Source organism: Anoplopoma fimbria, chromosome 7 (assembly GCF_027596085.1).
Source record: "Anoplopoma fimbria isolate UVic2021 breed Golden Eagle Sablefish chromosome 7, Afim_UVic_2022, whole genome shotgun sequence".
Classification (NCBI taxonomy): Eukaryota; Metazoa; Chordata; class Actinopteri; order Perciformes; family Anoplopomatidae; genus Anoplopoma; species Anoplopoma fimbria.
The window spans coordinates 16590380-16608517 of NC_072455.1; the positions used below are offsets into that span (position 1 = coordinate 16590380).

Below are 18138 nucleotides of genomic sequence, written 5' to 3' on the forward strand. Positions count from 1 at the left end.
TTGGATGGCATTCAAGTATTTGTGAAGTAGCAGTCCACAAAAAAAGACTTTTGATCATTAGTTTTACGGTGTTTTCGTTAGCCTAAATGGAAACTTACAGCCCTCTTCCTGATCCCCTGAGGGACGTTACAGTTGATCATTCTCGTGCAGCGCTAATCATTTCTTTTCATATGCCATGAATACAACGGTCTTAATAGAGCGTTAAATTATCCGGAGTCAAACATTTTGTTTTGAAAGTCTCGCAGAGAGACTTGACCTCTTATTTTTCCACAGTTGAATCAAATGTGCGTTTTTTCAAACTTGCATGTACTGGGAGTTTGGAGTTCTCAACTTGACAATGACCCGACCTTGGTAACAGAGAAAGAGGCCAACTCTTGACTAGCAGCACGGCCAAACTCTAACGACCTTGAAGCCACGGCAGCTCACTCCAACAGCTTTTGCAAATTTAATCCAAAGTATCTGACAATTTTTCCTTCCAGGAACCAGAACTTTTCACACCTGCCCAAACCAATGAAATCATAAAAATAAGACTCCATTGCACTTTGTGAAAGGTTGAGTGTTATAACAAGCACTAATCACGCTGTCAAGCCATGGCTGCATGACTTGGTTTGAAAGTGCATGTGCACTACCTTCCGCCGGTGCTTACCGCAGGCAGGCAACATACACTTGCGGAGAGCATGTTGCTTTTCAGGATTACAGCAGCTTGATAGCCAGAGAAAACACAAATAGAAAATAAAGTGTAGGGCTGATAGAACCCCAAAGAGCCCACAAATGAGGCTTGACTCAGCTTAGCTTGGCTTGGCTGTAACATGTCACACTCTTCCTGTGTAGGGAGAGCCAGGACTTCCAGGGCTGCCTGGACTCCCAGGGATAAAGGTAAATGCTTCGCTGTTTTTATCCCCAGTCATCCCCCCGGTGTTGTCCCTGTCCATCCTCTTCGGCCCGTCTGTGGCAGAATTCAGAGCAAAACTCGGCTGGCCTAGCGTCATGCGTCATGCACCACACATTAAGGTCTCATAATCTTGCTTTTCCTGCTGTGAGGGATTTGTACCTAGACTGCAAGGTTACATCTGCTTAAGTGGCAGACGCACAGTAATAGCTGTATATACAGTGCAGTGAAAAGTAAATCGCTCAGGGTAAACCGACAAGGCCAAATAGTTGATGCTTTTGATCTGAGCATGCCAGATCAAAAAGAAGAAAACGGTTTAATTTAGGTTCACTGTAGCGGTCTCTGAATTAATGATTTGAACACTGCATCCCTGGCAACAACTCCATTCTACTTCCTGAAAGTGGAACCAAAAGACTTGGGGGGGGGGATATGTCCGCTCACTAAGGAGCGGAAGAGCTATTTCTATTTAATTATTTAGAAATTTCTTCAAATTAGGCTTTTGTTGGTTTAGTTAAAATGCTTGCTTGTTTAGTCTGTCATTAAAAACAAACAGCAGATGGTGAAACAAGAGGCACATAATAATTTGCTGCATCTTCTGTTTAAAGAATACCAACCACCTCAGTGTTTCTCAGGATCATTAGCTTGAAACAAACGTGAATGCAAGGAATGCTCACACGGGCACGATGAGATGATGCTTTTTTCTGTTTTTTTCTGTTTGTTTTTTTTCTTTGGTGTGCTTGTTATGTGCTGGCCTTATAAAAATAAAAAAAAGCCCTTTCATTTTACATTTTATATACTCCTGTTTTTACTTAAGAGGCCTGACTGCTTGATGGATTCTAACAATATTTTTGCTAACTTAGCACTCTTGGGTACTGAGCTCCGCTTGCACTTTGTTCTGCTCTGCATTCTTGGCTCTTTATCCAATCAATGTTTAAAAGTTTGAGAGGCAAGTGTCCATTACCTCTCCAAACGCTTCCAGAGTTTCTGAATACAGTGGGTTGGAGCTCTGGTTGCAGATGGTTTAGCAATAAAGTAATTTCCCAATCAGATGTAATGCAAATCAAATCAAGCATCACACCTCATACTGGAAGCTGACTCCTCATAAGTGAAAGCGCAAATGTAAAAATATGAACGCTTCTTCATAAGTGGCAGAAAGCCTGTTTTTTTTTGCACACAGCTTTTAAGCATAGCGCTTCTTTAGCTCTGATGAGTTTCTAACAAGGTCAGTCATAACGTCTATTGAGGCTCATAAGAGCGAGTCATTAATGGATGTGAAGCCAGGGGATAAATTAACAAGCCAGTGATGATTTATTCGTGTCTGTGTGTGTGTGTGATTTATGCATGTGTCCCTGAGTGTGTTTGTTTGTGTGAGCAGTAAGTGCATGCCTGTCGTTTTGAATATGTTTGGCCATGCATCTTGTGTATGTGTTCAGTGCTCATTAACAGCGGGTGCAGGTAACGCTACACCAAAAATTCCCTTGTGGTAAAGGAATTAATATCTGCTTTTCTTTTTTTTTAAGGGTGAGCCTGGATACCTCGGCCCCCAGGGAGAGCCAGGGCTTCCAGGACTCCCAGGAACTAAGGTGGGTGACTTTTGCTTGATTACAATAATCTTGTTCATAACAATGTGAGAGTGACACAGTGCACATTTCAGCTTTGTCAGCTTTTTATCGCATCCTGTCAGTGGGATCGTCATTGAAATCAGCAGTTCCTCTGGGTTTATGGTCTCATTATCCATTATTATCACTCTACCGAGGTGATTAAGCCCCCGTTTCTTCAAAATGTCACTTGGAAGTGGTCAGAATGAGCTAATCCCCACCGCTCCCTTTGAGTCGTGACATTTTCACACTGTGGAGCCAGCGGTGATAATCCAGTCGCACTACAATTAATGTTGCCGTTGTCCTTTTGCACAGAGCTGTTTGCAGTGCATCACTAATCATGGTATATTGGTTTTTGCATTGTCATCTGGCATGTTGCTCACTCAAATGTCAGAGTTAGAGCTGAAAAAGAGGAGCATCGCAGCAAATATTTTATCTGATTGTTTTTCCTGATGTTCAGGATTGGCCACAGGTTTGAGACAACTTGGGGTTTATCCAATTTTTTGGAGGGTAATAATTGAAGTATCAGAAATAAGTAACAGAGAGTATGAGCTTTGACTTACACCACACCCCCCTCTATTGGCTATTTTAGGTCACTTTACAATGAAAGAAAATGCACACAGCCATACAACAAAGGATTTGCATTTTTCCTTAAACATTCACCTTATATTCACATTAGGACAAAGAGGGCTTGATACAGAAGTTTTTTGGGGGGTTTTCTTAAAAAAATAACATTTCACCTTCACAATCTGTAAACCGATTGTGCCGACTCAGCATAAATATCTATGATTCACCATGTAAATCTGCCCAGTAAGCAAACCCATGGGAAGGGCGTGGAGTTTTTTTTGTAGATTCCTCAGTCCAGTCAATACTGCCTCACATTAAGGAAATTGAAGTTCACGCCTGATGTTCAGTCAAAAGATGCATCGCAGCTCTTCTGCTGACAAGAAAAAGAAACCAGGCCTTGATCAACACTTTTCCTTGACAGATAACGGTTGCAGAGGTAACTTCTCTTTGTTTGCTCTTTTGTCTGTATAGGGAGAGAAAGGCGACCACGGGCCACAAGGGAAGGGTGAGAGAGGAGAACTTGGACCCCTTGGACCAAAGGTCAGTTATTAAGTGCACACGTGCATGTGTGCAATGCATATACAAATGGCATGAACTCTGAGAAGAAAAAATAAACTGGACCATTCAGCAGTGTGCATTATACAGCTTTCTGCTTGTTCACAACCGTCTCTTCACACATGTAAGTCATGGATTTTTGCTGCCATCTAGAGCCAAGCTGATTTAAGCACACGCCATAGTTCCTAGAGTTTGAAATAAGAAAAAGAAGAATGCATCCCAAAGCAAGGGCTCACTCTATCCGTCAAATAGTCAGCTATCTTAACAAAGAGAGCTGGCTAACTCATTATAGCCTGTAATAGGTTCAAGGCTTTCCCTGGAGTCCGCGTAAAGTAAACCAAATATAAATGAGTTTACCATTGTTTATGTCTGGCACTGAGCCAGCAGGTAGCTTAAGCTCCAGTCTAAACTGAGACGACTCACAGATCTGTTTCACATCATATTAGAAACCCCAAAAGTGAAACCCCCTTCTTTATCAATGCCAGAGTTCAAATAAACACTTTCTCCATTGCATGGCGGCTATGGCATATTAAAAGCTGGTCATGTCACTGAAGCTGACGGTGTTGCTCTCTCGGGAGGAGAACAAGAGGTCGATGATATTCCTTTGTGAGATATGCATTTTAAATGATTTTTTTAAATTATGAATTTAGATTGAACCCATAAAAGAGTGTTTATCAATTTCATGTTTACATCTCAAGAAATGGGCTTGTCGTTTTTAAAGAGTCCCTCATGACTCTGTTCGTCATCTAATTTTTCTTACTCACGGCAGGGTTCACAAGGAGAGTCTGGTACACCCGGTCCTAGAGGCTCAAAGGTGAGCATGGCAGATGTGTTTTCTTTTCATTTGGCGAGAACAGGCCCTTAATGAGCGGATCCTTGTGTTAGATTTCGCATGTGAATCCGATCTTGGATTTCCACCATTCGATGTTCAAAGTTTTGTTTGTTTTTTCTCACAAACTTTCAGACAAACAGGAAGCAGATACATGCCCTTGTACCAGGTCTCCAAGTCTGAAATAAAAAAACTAACATTTCAGAAGGATCCTAAGATCCTTAAAATAATCCATATGATGAAGAGGGAAAAACTCATATACAGCAGTATTATGTGTCTTTCCATGTTATGATTGAAAATTCTAGAACTTCTTACACCATAATGATGAGATATATGTGATGTATGATTCCAAAACTGATTCCACGTTTTTGCTTTCTGCAAAGGAGAATTTACTAATAATAGTATTGGCAATTCCTTTATAACTTTTGTTTGTTTTCTCACATTAGGGGGAGACTGGAGATAAAGGAGAAATTGGATCTTCTGGCCCGAAGGTAAACAATTATATTGCCTCTATTCGTTGCTTTCTCGGATGATTTGATGATGCATGTGGGAAAAAAGTGCTTTAATTTCCCATGACATGCAGCATCTCACGTTGATTACCACCAGGGGGCAGCAGTCTAACCTTAGCAGTTTTAATGATGTTGGTCTTAAATGTTGGAAATTATGTTATTTCTAAGTTGGGAGTACTGTATAAAAAAACATGGGTTTAAATGTGTTTCTTGATGGCAATAATGTGCAGGGCCCTCCTGGACAGAAAGGAGACCAAGGAGCCACTGAAATCGTTGACTACAATGGAAACATTCAGGAGGCTTTACAGGTCAGACAAGAACTTAACTAACCACATTCAGAGAGACCTTTAACACAGTTAAATTTCACACACGTTTGTTGTCTTATGTAAAATATACAGCAGTACATGAAACAAACTTCGCAAATCGCATTTAGCAAGTCAATATCAAAATGAACAACAATGTATTCAACCTTAGCTTGTGTTCAACTGTGCTTTTAAAATGTATGCTGAATTAAAATCTAATGTGGGCCTATCCCAGGAGAAGGGATCTCTTACCTTTTAGGGACTATGCAGACAACCTCAGAGATGAGAAAGAGAAGACTTTGATTTCAGTGTCCAAAATACAACCCAGTTGTATTAGTTTTTTACAATAATATGAAGATTACAAAAAGAGTCAAAAAACCCTGTCTAGGGCTTTAAAAGAAAAGTCAAAAAGCAAAAAGACCCCAATAAGGTGCTCAAGCTAGAGAGTCAAATAGCCCAAAGCCAAAAAGCTCAAAAGGCCTAAAAAGAGCCAGAAAACAAGAAGATCCTGAAAACCCAGATATTTTTGTTGTCTCACCCTATTTGGAAATCTTTACTTGGAGCATCTCACCTCCAGATCTGTATGCGGTTTACAACAGAAATGGCACCAAACTATTGGATAAGACTTTTTATATAGCATCTTAATCTATGACAGTTCTGTTTTTCAAGATAGTTAAGGGTTCTGTCTGGCTTTCATTGGTCGAACATCTCACCAGAGGTTGACTGTCTAACAGTTGCATTTGCTGCATTACCTTATTTACACCCCTGTTTCCCTTTTGCAACTCTAATAATGATCAGGAGCTAAGTTACTTAAACAAAACTCCCCTCTTCAAAGTCTTACTTTTCAATGAATTTTAAGCACACAGAATTATACACTGATTAATCATTTTTAAAAACACATACTGGTCATCGCAATAAATAAACAATAAGTAATACGAAATTAAGAATGAGGAATAAATCATGAATTACTCTCAATTAAAAGGAAAAGAGATCAACTTCTCAAAAAGAATGAAACATGAATAAATAAATTCTAACCTAACTAAATGAAAATAAAACTTTTTTACCAATAAAAGTGAATTAAACTGTAAGATATCACACTTGACCATGTTTGCCGAGGCTAACAAATCAGATTTTAGCTAGCTTAACCCATTTATTAATTATTAGTTGAACATGAACATTTCATGAGAAATGAATAGAAAGGTATGGTTCATGGTCTATGGTCTATGGTTCATAAGAAAATGTATTCCTTAAATCAAAGTGCAATGCCTTCAAATTAATACTATTCAGAGTACGTCCTCTACAGATAAACAGGCTGTTAGCTGGACTTTAATAAATCATTAATTTTGAGGTTGTATCCGTGCCGAAATGTGCTGACACAAAGGTTTCTTTCCTGTGTGAACTCTGCAATCTTATCTCTCGCCCTCCTGCCCATTACCACTCCTTTGGCCCACTGCAGAAGATAACCACAATAACAGTAACGGTAATTCGGCTCTGTGTATTCTTTGTGTTGTGTCATCTCCATGAGTGATTCATCCCTCCTCCTCGCATGGGCCCAACCAAAACCCAACCCTGATTTGCATTGCCTTGTTGTACTTGTGCCGTCTTGCCCAGCTAGTGTTTGCTTAACAATGAATGAAAACAGTATTCAGCGCTGCGTTGATGCCTCTGTGTGAGCAACCCTACAGGCTGCCAGAGTTGCTGGTTGTCACCCTGAATGTTAGTAAAATATCATTTTAAACAACCTCATGAGAAAATATTTGAAAAGGGGTTTTCCAAAACTCACACGGTCCACTTTTTGGTCCAAATCATTCCGAGCATATAGCAGTCATGATTATAGTTGAGGCTAGATTGCCAAGTAGGCAAAGTGGGCCCAGAACTCCAAGGCCCCGGTTTGTGTTGATGTAACTGAACATTGATTTGGGAATATGCAACAAGAATAATATTGATTGATATGATAAGATCATTCATTGGGTCCTGCTTTATCACCAAATCTTTAGGACCTGTCTTGAACCGGGTCTCTGTTCAAAATCTAGTTTAAAGACCTTAGTGTTTCAGTTTTTTTACTGTTATATTGCATATTCCTGAATTATAATGTTCATTTCATATGTAATTAAGCTTGACATGGCAAATCTGAAGCCAGGTAGTATTCCAGGTTAGAAAAAACTGTACACATCATAGAAAAAGTGGGAGGAAGGGGGTTATTATGTAACTGATCCCTGATTTCCCTTTTACCAACCAAGTATTACATTTATGTAGCCTATAAGCCAAAAAACCAAATTGCATTTGTGCAACACTATACTTTATGTTCGTTAGCACGGGAAAATGTAGCATGTTTAGCATTGTACATCCTTATTTACCAAAGCTCAACTTTATTTGGATTATGTTGGTGATCTTTGTATGGAATAAGCATTTTACTAGCATCATTCTAGCATTGAAGTTACCTTTACTAAGTGTAGCTATAAGTATATGAGTAAATGAGTGAGTTTGTTGCTGACTCATCTGATTATTATTATGATTTATCTGTATGTTGTAGCTAACATGTTTTTGACTTTGACTCAGTTGAGCTTGATTGTTCATCACCAGTTGCTAACATTTTGTGTCCTTTATGTAAGTCATTTCATTGTGATGGGATGTTCCAATGATGAAACGTAGTTTCTTATTTTATTTAAATGATTGTTTTTATTGAAACAGTTGAAATCAGTTGAGTAGAAATCTAATTGAAACTCCTCCTGCTCCTCTCTCTGTGTTCAGGGTCCTCCTGGACCTCCTGGGCCAATCGGACCAGCGGGTATAAAGGTAAACTCTATTTCCTGCACATTATGCATTGTGTTTCTGCCTATAGCTACAATTTTAAATGTTTTCCTTACATGTGCAAAAGCTCATGTTGACTTCTTTCTTCAACTAACAAAATCACAACATATTACTGTCCTGCAAACAAAATCAAACCAGTAACATCTGCATTTTGACTGTGTATGTAAAATGTATCTTTGTCCTCTCCCAGGGGGATCGTGGTATGCCCGGTCTACCTGGACTCGATGGTGAAAGAGTGAGTTCATTATATATATAATGTTTTCAATTTTGAATTGTTTTATTGATGCGTAATTAACTGAGGATTATCTCAGAGGAGGAAGCATATTGAGACTGAAGGCCTCTTATACATACTAATGTGTATTAAAAATAAAAACTATTTGCATAAGTATCCACAGGGTGAATAACTGACTCACCATAGCTCCTTTTCATTATCTGTTGACATGTTTCCCCTCCCTTCTCAGGGCTACAAAGGTTCCAAAGGTGACATGGGAATGCCTGGAGCTTCAGGGGAGAAAGGAGCAACCGGTTTAACAGGCCTACCTGTAAGAATCTAGATATATTTGAACTATAACTGTTTCCCGTGACTGAGCCTGATAAAATCTTTGTTTATGGTCATCAGAAACCATAGAAACCAAACATGTCTTGTGTATCTTTTGCTCCATAGGGTGTCAATGGCGTAAAAGGGGATAAGGGAGATTCAGGTCTGCCTGGTCCTCAAGGTTCTTCAGTAAGTCACATATAAGACATTTATTATGACTCGGCATAACAATACTAAAGAAGTTTTATTATAGTTGTTGTTCATTGCAAACTTCCCAGATCGTCGGCACTCCAGGGTCAACAGGGCCCCATGGACCCCCAGGACCCATGGTGAGTGTCTCTAAAAGGTCTCATCAGTGGACGATATACTGTACTTATCGTTTAGGAGCAAGCTGTGCTTAAACATGCAAGTTATACATCTACCTTTCCAAACTAACTACAGGTAACTTCAAACTGTATTCTCAGACAGCATAGCTTTAATGGCAAAAGACAAGAATATGTCTGCACATCTTCACCAGCAGGTTATTGACAGGGAGTTGGACAAGAAGGAAATTGAGGATAGATTATTATAATTAGGTAGAAAGACTGATAAAAAACAACTTGGTTTAGTTGTATAGAATAAGAAATAAATATTGTTGATTGTGAGACCAACCACTAACTAATATTTTGCTATGTTTTCAGGGCCCCCATGGTTTCCCTGGACCAAAGGTAAATCAGAGCAAGAAATGTAAAGTGCACGTATGATAACAACTCAGGTTTATATGACCAAGACAGGCCCTTTTCATTAGTTCTTCTCACCATTTCCTCTCTGGTGAGAATCAAGTGTATTTGTAATACCCTCCTATGAAATATGTGTATACTTGTATAAGTCCATTCCAAAGTGAAACATTTGTTAACCCTTGAAAAGAACAAGCTCTAGATGACTGTGAATCTCCGTAAACAAGCCAATTATAAGTTTTTACTTTCTGTCACTGATGCATCTTCACTATTTCTTGTAGAAACCACATGAGCGAGCCTAGATTTATTTAGTTGACGCTTTTATCCAAAGCGACTTACAATAACTGCCGTCAACCATGTGTGTGCAATGTAACCCAAAAAAAGTGCAGGAATCTTGCAAGTACATCAGCTTAGTTAAATATGACACGAGAGAGAAAGGCACAAGTGCAAAAACTGTGTCATGTTCGCCTTCTTCCCTTGTTTCCTTTGTTTTTTTTAAAGGGGGAACCTGGTTTGCATGGTGTGAAGGGTATTCGAGGAGAATCGGGCCACAAAGGGGATCGTGGACCACTGGGTCTCCCGGTAAGTACAGCCGTGCATCATGGGACAACTCCAACCACAAAGCCCTGTCCTTGATTCCCTTAGATATCCATAGAAATTTCTCATTTGTATTTTAGCCCTGTCTGTTTTCTTATTGCATACATTACTGCACCCATTTGAGTGAGTTTGTGTTTGTATGTATGTGTGTGATTGTCTAAATGGCTATCCATTTTCTGTCTTCATTTTCATTTGCCTGGGCTGACTCCCTGTAACACACAGTGTATTTGAGATGTTGTAAACCCTGCCATCAACCTGTCCTAATAACAGTGCTCATCTGGTACTAATCCCGCCTTGTTCATGTCACTCATACCTCCATAACCACGCAGGGAGCCTCCGGCTTGGACGGCAAGCCCGGAATTAGGGTGAGTGTCAAGTGACCAAGAGGCTTCACCAACCAACGTATGCCTACTTTCCTCCCTCTCACCCTCCATACAGTCCCCCTCCCACACTTTCCCCCAAATCTGTTACCACCATCACTCCAGTTAATTGTATTTCACTGTGAAAAGAAAGTTCTATAAACATCTGTCAAATGTTTTCATCTTAGCTAGTTGTCATGAGTTAAATTAAGCCACACTGATTTTAAAAGCGATCATACATGAAGCTGTTACAGCAGGCATTTCAAGGCTCTCCTTTTGTCCTGTGTTGCATTAACATGGCATTAACACACACTCATACATTAACTGTGTCAGCAGTGTTGTAGATGTCCTTTGTGGCCAATGCACGTGTTCTGGCAGCAGTTCTGTGTGCTGCTTGTAGGTCAAACCTGACGGGAATATTGTACAAATGTGGACGCTCAACATAATTTTTGCTTTCCATCTTGTATTTGTTTTGAAAATCAACTTTATTTTAAAATACCTGCGATAGTCCATTGATATAAACTCACCATGGCAACGCTACTTTTTGCAGGGCATGGACGGGCCTACGGGTCCAGCTGGTCCAGCTGGACCAAAGGGTGACATAGTAAGATTAACATTTGATTTTGAACTTATGTCTGACTAATGATACAATACATTTGAACTTTCATTTTAAGTGTTTTTGGTTTCATGTGATTGCAACACTGATTCATTTGTATTAGGGTGAGAGAGGAGCACAAGGCGAACCAGGACCGAGGGGACCTTATGGACTACCTGTAAGTACGATGAGGATATTATCATGTTGAAAAAACATTATCTTTATTGAGGGATGAGTAAAGATAAGATCGGCAGCAGCCATGTGGAGCTTATGCATTTTGCTAAAAGCATTTATGTAATCTTGAATCCTGGTTAAGAGAAGCTCCTCCAGCCACTCTAGGTGTCATTGCAATTAAATATAGTATCCTAAAGAGTTTGTTGCTGGAAAGGACAAAGTGATCTTTAAGCAGTAAAATAAGTACCCCTATATAAAATAGGTGCAGTTGTTTGCTTCCTACATTTCCAACATGTATTGAAAAAGGTATGATCTGTATATTTGTGCACGCTTTCACTGAGAGAGTTAGAACCACGTTGGCATTTGTGAAATTCAACTCTGTAATGATGATACAGCTAATATTTTATATTTGCAGGGAGCTACTGGAACACCGGGCTTGGATGTAAGTATCTTCAACTTTGTTTGTACAGTTTTCCCTGAAGGCATAGGGACAAAAAGTGTAAGCATTAGTGACAGTAAATGCATCTTCCAGTACAGGGGTGCTTGGCAAAAAGCTTTTAAATATAAACCCCCCCCCAAAAAAAAAACAAGCTTAACTAGATTTGACCTCTATCATCAGTAATTGTCTAATAGGCACCAGATGTATACTTCATATACACAGACACCCAATCAACATGAACAACTTATTGTATGCAACAGCTCAGTTTGCCAATCCCACAAGTATCACATATATCCCCATGCTATTAAGTTACATTTTCAAAAAAATCCCTTAATATCCTTGAATATGTATATCAAAAGTTAAAGGTAACCTAAAAATATAATCACGCACAAATCTTAAATAACAATATTCCAGCATATTACTTCTGCACTTCATATTCAACATATAGGACAGTCGTGGTTTACTTCATATATATCATATGGTGCTACACACCCGATGCTAATTATCTAATCAGTGATGGTGGAGTATAGCTTTTGACATGGACCTTTGCTGTTAATAATTGCATATTAACTAGTTAGTAGTAGGACATAACATTTAGTACGTATTGCGTTCCAACTGCATAGTATTTGGATATTGTTTATGCGAGAAATGCCTGGATGTATTCTAGATTAGTTAGCATTTCTGAGTATGAGGGGTGATCTTAATCAGATTTTCCACCGCCCAAAAATGCATTGCAGCTCTTCAGATTGACCGATCGCAAACTGCAATGCAGACGGTTTAAATAACAAACTGGATAGATAAAATGATTACCTTTGATGGTGAGCGACAATAAGGTACAGCTCCAGTGTCAAAATGCATTAAGCTTGTTTTTTGTAAGGATCTGTTATTGCAAGTGATTCGGATGAATTGCCAATTTTTCCTTTGTACAAAACTTTTATTATACTTAAAAGGCAGCTAGATATTGTACATAATATACATATTATTGTTGCACATCCCTCATCTTTTTCTTTTCCTTTAGTTTTGATCCTGATGTGTTTCCTACAGTTTTCCAGGTTTTTAACACTCCCTCTTGTCTTTGCATAGTAAAGCCATAGTAATTAAGTAGAGTTGAACTTTTACAGGGGTTGCAAGGCTTAAGGGGAGAGAAAGGCGACGTTGGGGAAAGAGGAGAAAAGGTAGATGTAGATAGAATATTATGGCTTGCCAACCCCTTAACATTAGACAGAGGACTGATGTCAATGGACAGTGACAGGAACTAAAGAGGTATTCTACTTTCTATGATAAATTTAGTTTTACAGTTAATCTGTGATTTACAGACCAAAGGTAGTGTATATGGTTGTTGGAAGGAATAGAGTGGTTGACAGGAATTATGAAATAAAATATATATATATTTATGATCCTAATGGATTACTTATGATGTTACAGATAAATAGCCTTTTGACTTTCTTAAGAGAGTAACTCATCAACCAGATTTTTTGAAAATAATTGCATAAAAACGTCATAAAATATAACATATTTCCTTTGCATAAAATATCATCCCCAGTCCTCTCAAACTTTTGTTCTCCTTTTTTGAATGATTTGTCATCTCATTTCTCAAAATCACGAGTCAAATTTCATTCTGAGGCATCCAAAAAAGGGATTTCAACATGATAGACCACAGCAGTCCATTGACAACAGGCTCTTAAGATTCACGTTTGTTTTTAATTCTGTTGTTTTCATGCATGAAAATACTTAAAACATGCCACTTCCATGAGCTCTTGAGCCTGTTGATAACTGATCCCTTGTTTATGTACACAGTAGTTTTTTTCAGTGCTCAATTTGTATGTTTCCACTTACTAACACTTCTAATGTATTTCTTAGAGGTTTGATGTGTTTGAGAAACTGTATCCCATTCCTAATAGATAACCACAATTTGCATTTTTGCGTTCTCACGTCTCTGTGAATCTCTGTATTTGTAATCCAATTTCCATCACAAAATAGATCCCAGCACTGCTTCTGTTCCAGTTGTTGCTAAATACCCGGAATAGAAGCCGTGCTGGGATCAATTTTGTGTTCGAAAATGGTTGACAAATACATTAAACTTTGAATTTAAAAGGTTATGGATGACTTTGAGTGACGATCAAGGAAAATGATTATTTTGAAAAAACGCAGTGTAGTACAGTTTTCTGAAATTTCATACCAACAAAAGTATAATCATGCACCAAAAATTGCACATCTCATCCCATGAGGGCCGAAATGTAGCTCTGAAGTTTATTGAAAATAAAGATAATTTCATGCTTTTTTTATATCAACTTTTTTTTATTATTATGCAGCTTGTTTTTGTCCCGTGCATGTTTCTGAATGACAAAGAAGTCAAACTTCAACCCAAACTTGGAGGGATACAGTTAACATTTTTCCAGTGTGTATTTGATTTAATTGTGTCCTCCTGGAGGTTTTATTTCCCTACTTCTCTTTCTCATCCTTCCTGCCCTTGACACCCCTTTTGGCGATCAGCGCTGTTTTTTACTCCTTCCTACTGTAATATTCCCCTTTTCGTCCTCTTCCTGCCCTAAGGAATTCCCATTACTGTCTGATATCCCCTCCTATCTAACTTGACCATGTGTCTTTCTCCTTTGTGAGCCATAGCCTCCCTTTATAATCACATCCCTCCTAATATCAGTGCTCTCCCAGATGTTTAAAAAATGATGCTAACTTCACCAAAACGTTGTATCCACAGGGGGAGAAGGGAAAGAAGGGCAAAAAAGGGCCTAAGGGCGAGAAAGGAGAACAGGGTGCCCCTGGATTAGATGCACCCTGCCCATTGGTATGTCCCAAGCTGGAAAATCGCCTCCCCAGCCGCGTAGAGCAGTGGTTCCCAAACAAGGAAGAGCGCCCTGTGGCTAAACAGATACCCAGCGTCCACCAAACCATAGCAACCTGAAACACAGAGTCCATTACTCTCCTGTAACTCTGCAATTCAGACACAAAAACATGCCATTAAATGCTGAAAAACATATAATTGGGCTGGATTGTGGTATCAGCAAGCTCACAGGGCAGCTCCTCCTCCCCCTTTGTGTCCGTCGTAGTGGACGGATGACAGGGGTCAAGGGTCATGCACCTCTCTCCCAGTAACACTCCTAGGTCATCTTTGCAAACAGGGTTTCCGGGGATTTAAGGGTGAAAAGGGGGAACCAGGTCAGCCAGGTCTGGACGGGCTGGATGCCCCATGCCAATTGGTACAGTATTTCTCTTCTTCCTCCACCTCTTACCCCATGCATGCCGCTCACCTTCAGCTGTTGCGGAGACCAAACCCATGCATGATTTGAGAGCTTGATAGGCATGAACACACCTTATTTTAATCACAACTACATTTTCCATTTCTGAATTGTTAAAAAAACAAACATACACCAACATTTTTCTTCATATACTAACATCCTGACAGCAAGCAGCCTCTTTTAGATAAAACACATCATTACAAATGAAATACACAAAATAAACATATGATTATTGAGATAATTAATAGTTGAATATATCCTTCTAACTGAACCCTTCCATTCCCTTGATTAAAACTGGAAAAAAAAGTTCTGCTTAAATCCTATTTCCTTCCTGCTGATTCCTCAATGGACTAGTTACCTTTTAACCCGATGCTAACACCGACTCCTTTACTGGTGCCCATTGACCCCTCCTCTACTCTGTTAACTCCCATTTCCCCTTCCTGTAGTTGTACCAATTGGGCCAGACCATGACGACAAGGGAACAACAATAGAATACACTGATTATTGCTCCAGACCTCTTCTATGGGATTTTCTTTTTGAAAGTCATGCTTTTCATGATGCTTTCTGCTTCTGAAACAATGAAGTGTAATGCATGGAAGCTCGAACATTATGGGTGGAACTTTTAGTGTTTAAAGTATACTAACTAAAGGCCATAGTGATGTTGTACTCTCTGCAGACAAGGAAATTAGGTATAGTAGGTAAGAAAACATCCCATACCACAAATGTCATCTCATTAAATTACATTTACACCATCTGCAATAACTTTATTTTAAGATGAATCCCCTGATTTTGTCATAGTGTCCCCAAATCCAGCTCACTGTTATTTTGAAACACGAGTGTGGGGCAACTATAATAAAATCAGAGGGCAGAATCATGTACATCTCGATGTGCATGAGCTATATTTTGCTGTGTTTTATATGCTTGAATAAGTATACACTTTTGCAGTTGTCATTACATGCAATATTTATTATGATTTTATCACAAATGTGTTATCTGCATCAAAGATTAAGACTTGGTGTCAAATTTTCCAAAAGACAATGTGATCAGTTGTCTCTTAATACGTCTGTTAGAATAGAGAATGGTAGAGACTTACAAAAAAGCAGCGTCATATTCACAGGTTTGTAGCTCTGGGATAGTTCAGTATTAACTGTAGGTTAAATTCCTGTTACGTAAGCAGCCTGTGAAGAAGTTCATTTCAATGTGCTTGCTGCATCTCCCACGTGTGATTTGGGCTTATTGATTTGATGCTTCTGTTAACACCAAACCGCCCGTTCCTCTTCCAGTCCTCATGTTTTTTTTTCTTCCCTGTTACTCTTTACTAAACAGGGCCCAGATGGATTACCAATGCCTGGATGCTGGCAGAAGGTAAGACTACATTTAAGTCATATGACACATTTCAGTAACGGAGTGAACAAAATACAAGGTCCAGCTACAGTCAAATGAGGATTTTCAGACCTCTGTGTATGGGAAAGGTTTGGAAAGGGCCATCAAAAGTTTTGGACTGTGATTCTATTACTCTTTTACTGTTTAATTGACATGGAAAATGCTCCTCATATTTTGTTCACTCGTAAGTTCATTTTTTTTCATGTGGATTTCAGCTTCTCTCTGTTTGCATGGGTTTTCTGTGACATAAGTCGTAACAACCTTTGACTGTTGTGTGAAAAATGTCACTGTGTCAAACCATATTGTACAACTCAGTCATGAAACAATGTGAAAACATGTCCATCTTCATGTCCTTCTCTCTCCTGTGTTTTTCTTGCAGTGATCACTCTAACCTGAAACGCATGGAGTTTGTAAATAATGCTTCTTTTATGGTATTTATAGTTTTTTTAATGGAAAAAAAAAATGTCTAAGAGAAAAGAAGTCTATGTGTACAATGAAACAAAAAAGAGATAGCCGTCCCGCGTTTCACACTCAAAGCTGCTTCTACTTACATCACCGTGTGGGGAAAAAAAAAACAAGACGTGTGTCCGCTTTCTCACATCCGCATCGTGGTGGAGTTCAGATCCTTGGCTGTCGGCAGAACTTGTCTCTGTAGTCTTTGCATGGCTCAGACTGGAGCTTCACGGCCCGGCCAGATTCACAAAGGGTGAAAGGAGACGAGGAAGGAGGAGGAAGTGGAGGAGGAGGGGGATCTGGACTGGCTCTCTAACACCAAACGCTAGGTGTTCTATGTTGTTTGGTCTCAACAAGCTCACCGCCCATTCATGCAGCACCATTTTCTAAAAGACTAAAAAAAAAAAGAACTGTGCCAAACAGAACATTGCAACCCCCGACCCTGCAAAAGCATGAGTAGTACTGAAACTATATTTATATGTATTGTACATACATGTCACTGTTTTGTGGTTGCGTCATGGCTTCTGCAGAGAAGAAAAACAACACTAACATAAAAAAACAACAACAACCCCAGAGCTCTGAATTAGTAATTTCTGCTTTCCTTTAATCTTCCCAAGGGAGTCACGCCATGGCTGGTAGCCTGAAAGTCAACCAGAAAGTAAAGCTGTTGGTTATTGTTGCTTTATTGTGGTGATCCCTGCAGAGGGTATGATATCAGCAGGTTCTTCACTGTTGCACTCATGTGGCTCAGCATCATCATCACCAGTATGGCGCCTCCCACACCTACATGTCTCTGGACAAGAAGGGGAGAACTTAGCGGGCTCCTTGCACTGATAGGAAAACAAATCAGGCTCACATGGATTTGAGATTGGACAGGCCTGCTATGGACCCCCTCGGGGCCCCGGGGAATGGATTCTGCAGGAGAGTCGCTAAGACTCTCATCGATCTCCACGAAGATCAGCCGGAGCATCTGCCTCACCAAACAGGCAACGCTTCGAGATCTACTGAGAGCGTTAACAGAATGCAATCATGTTTATTTCTTTTTTTCTTTTTTTGCTCTCTTTCTTTAACATTGTTTGTGTTTTGTGTATAATAGCCTTTGGTGCCTCAAGCTTTTATTCATTCCTTTATCAGAAATGTACAACTTTATATCATATTTTGAAGTATTGGAATGGTGTTTATTTCAGGAGGGTAAGCTATGTTTGGTAAAAAAAAAAAAAAAGAAGTTGTTATGAGAGCATCGAAAAGACACACATCACGCACTGTTTTTCATATGAATCATTTTTACAGCTTGACCTGAGCGTGCAGTATGAAGACTGCATCCGCCGACTGCCTCTGATCTTAATCATGGGTTTTGAAGAAGCTCATATTGTTTGCGCAAAACACATCCAGCATCGTATCAAATATGCTACTTGTTCATTCTGGACTTGTTGTATGGGTTAGTTGTACAGTGTTGTCAATTCACTGCATGAACACAATATATAACATATGGTTTTCTTAAATATTGAAAACAAGTTTTGATTTGGGCAAGTGTAAAAGAAGCATTGAGCATTGTTTGGGCTTTGGGGTT

General features: G+C 39.3%; 1 protein-coding gene across 1 annotated transcript in view; it reads left to right on the top strand.

Moving 5' to 3' along the window:
- The window catches only part of LOC129093468 (collagen alpha-1(XXV) chain), a 145097-nt gene extending 130707 nt beyond the window's left edge, over positions 1-14390 (top strand). The window contains 22 exon segments of the mRNA XM_054601495.1: positions 832-876; positions 2410-2472; positions 3526-3594; positions 4379-4423; positions 4885-4929; positions 5178-5255; positions 6706-6729; positions 8001-8045; positions 8251-8295; positions 8522-8602; positions 8725-8787; positions 8877-8927; positions 9279-9305; positions 9816-9896; positions 10241-10276; positions 10821-10874; positions 10990-11043; positions 11455-11481; positions 12600-12653; positions 14195-14306; positions 14309-14341; positions 14344-14390. Coding sequence (XP_054457470.1) covers positions 832-876; positions 2410-2472; positions 3526-3594; positions 4379-4423; positions 4885-4929; positions 5178-5255; positions 6706-6729; positions 8001-8045; positions 8251-8295; positions 8522-8602; positions 8725-8787; positions 8877-8927; positions 9279-9305; positions 9816-9896; positions 10241-10276; positions 10821-10874; positions 10990-11043; positions 11455-11481; positions 12600-12653; positions 14195-14306; positions 14309-14341; positions 14344-14390 — 1179 coding nt within the window.
- The last annotated feature ends 3748 nt before the right edge of the window (positions 14391-18138 follow it).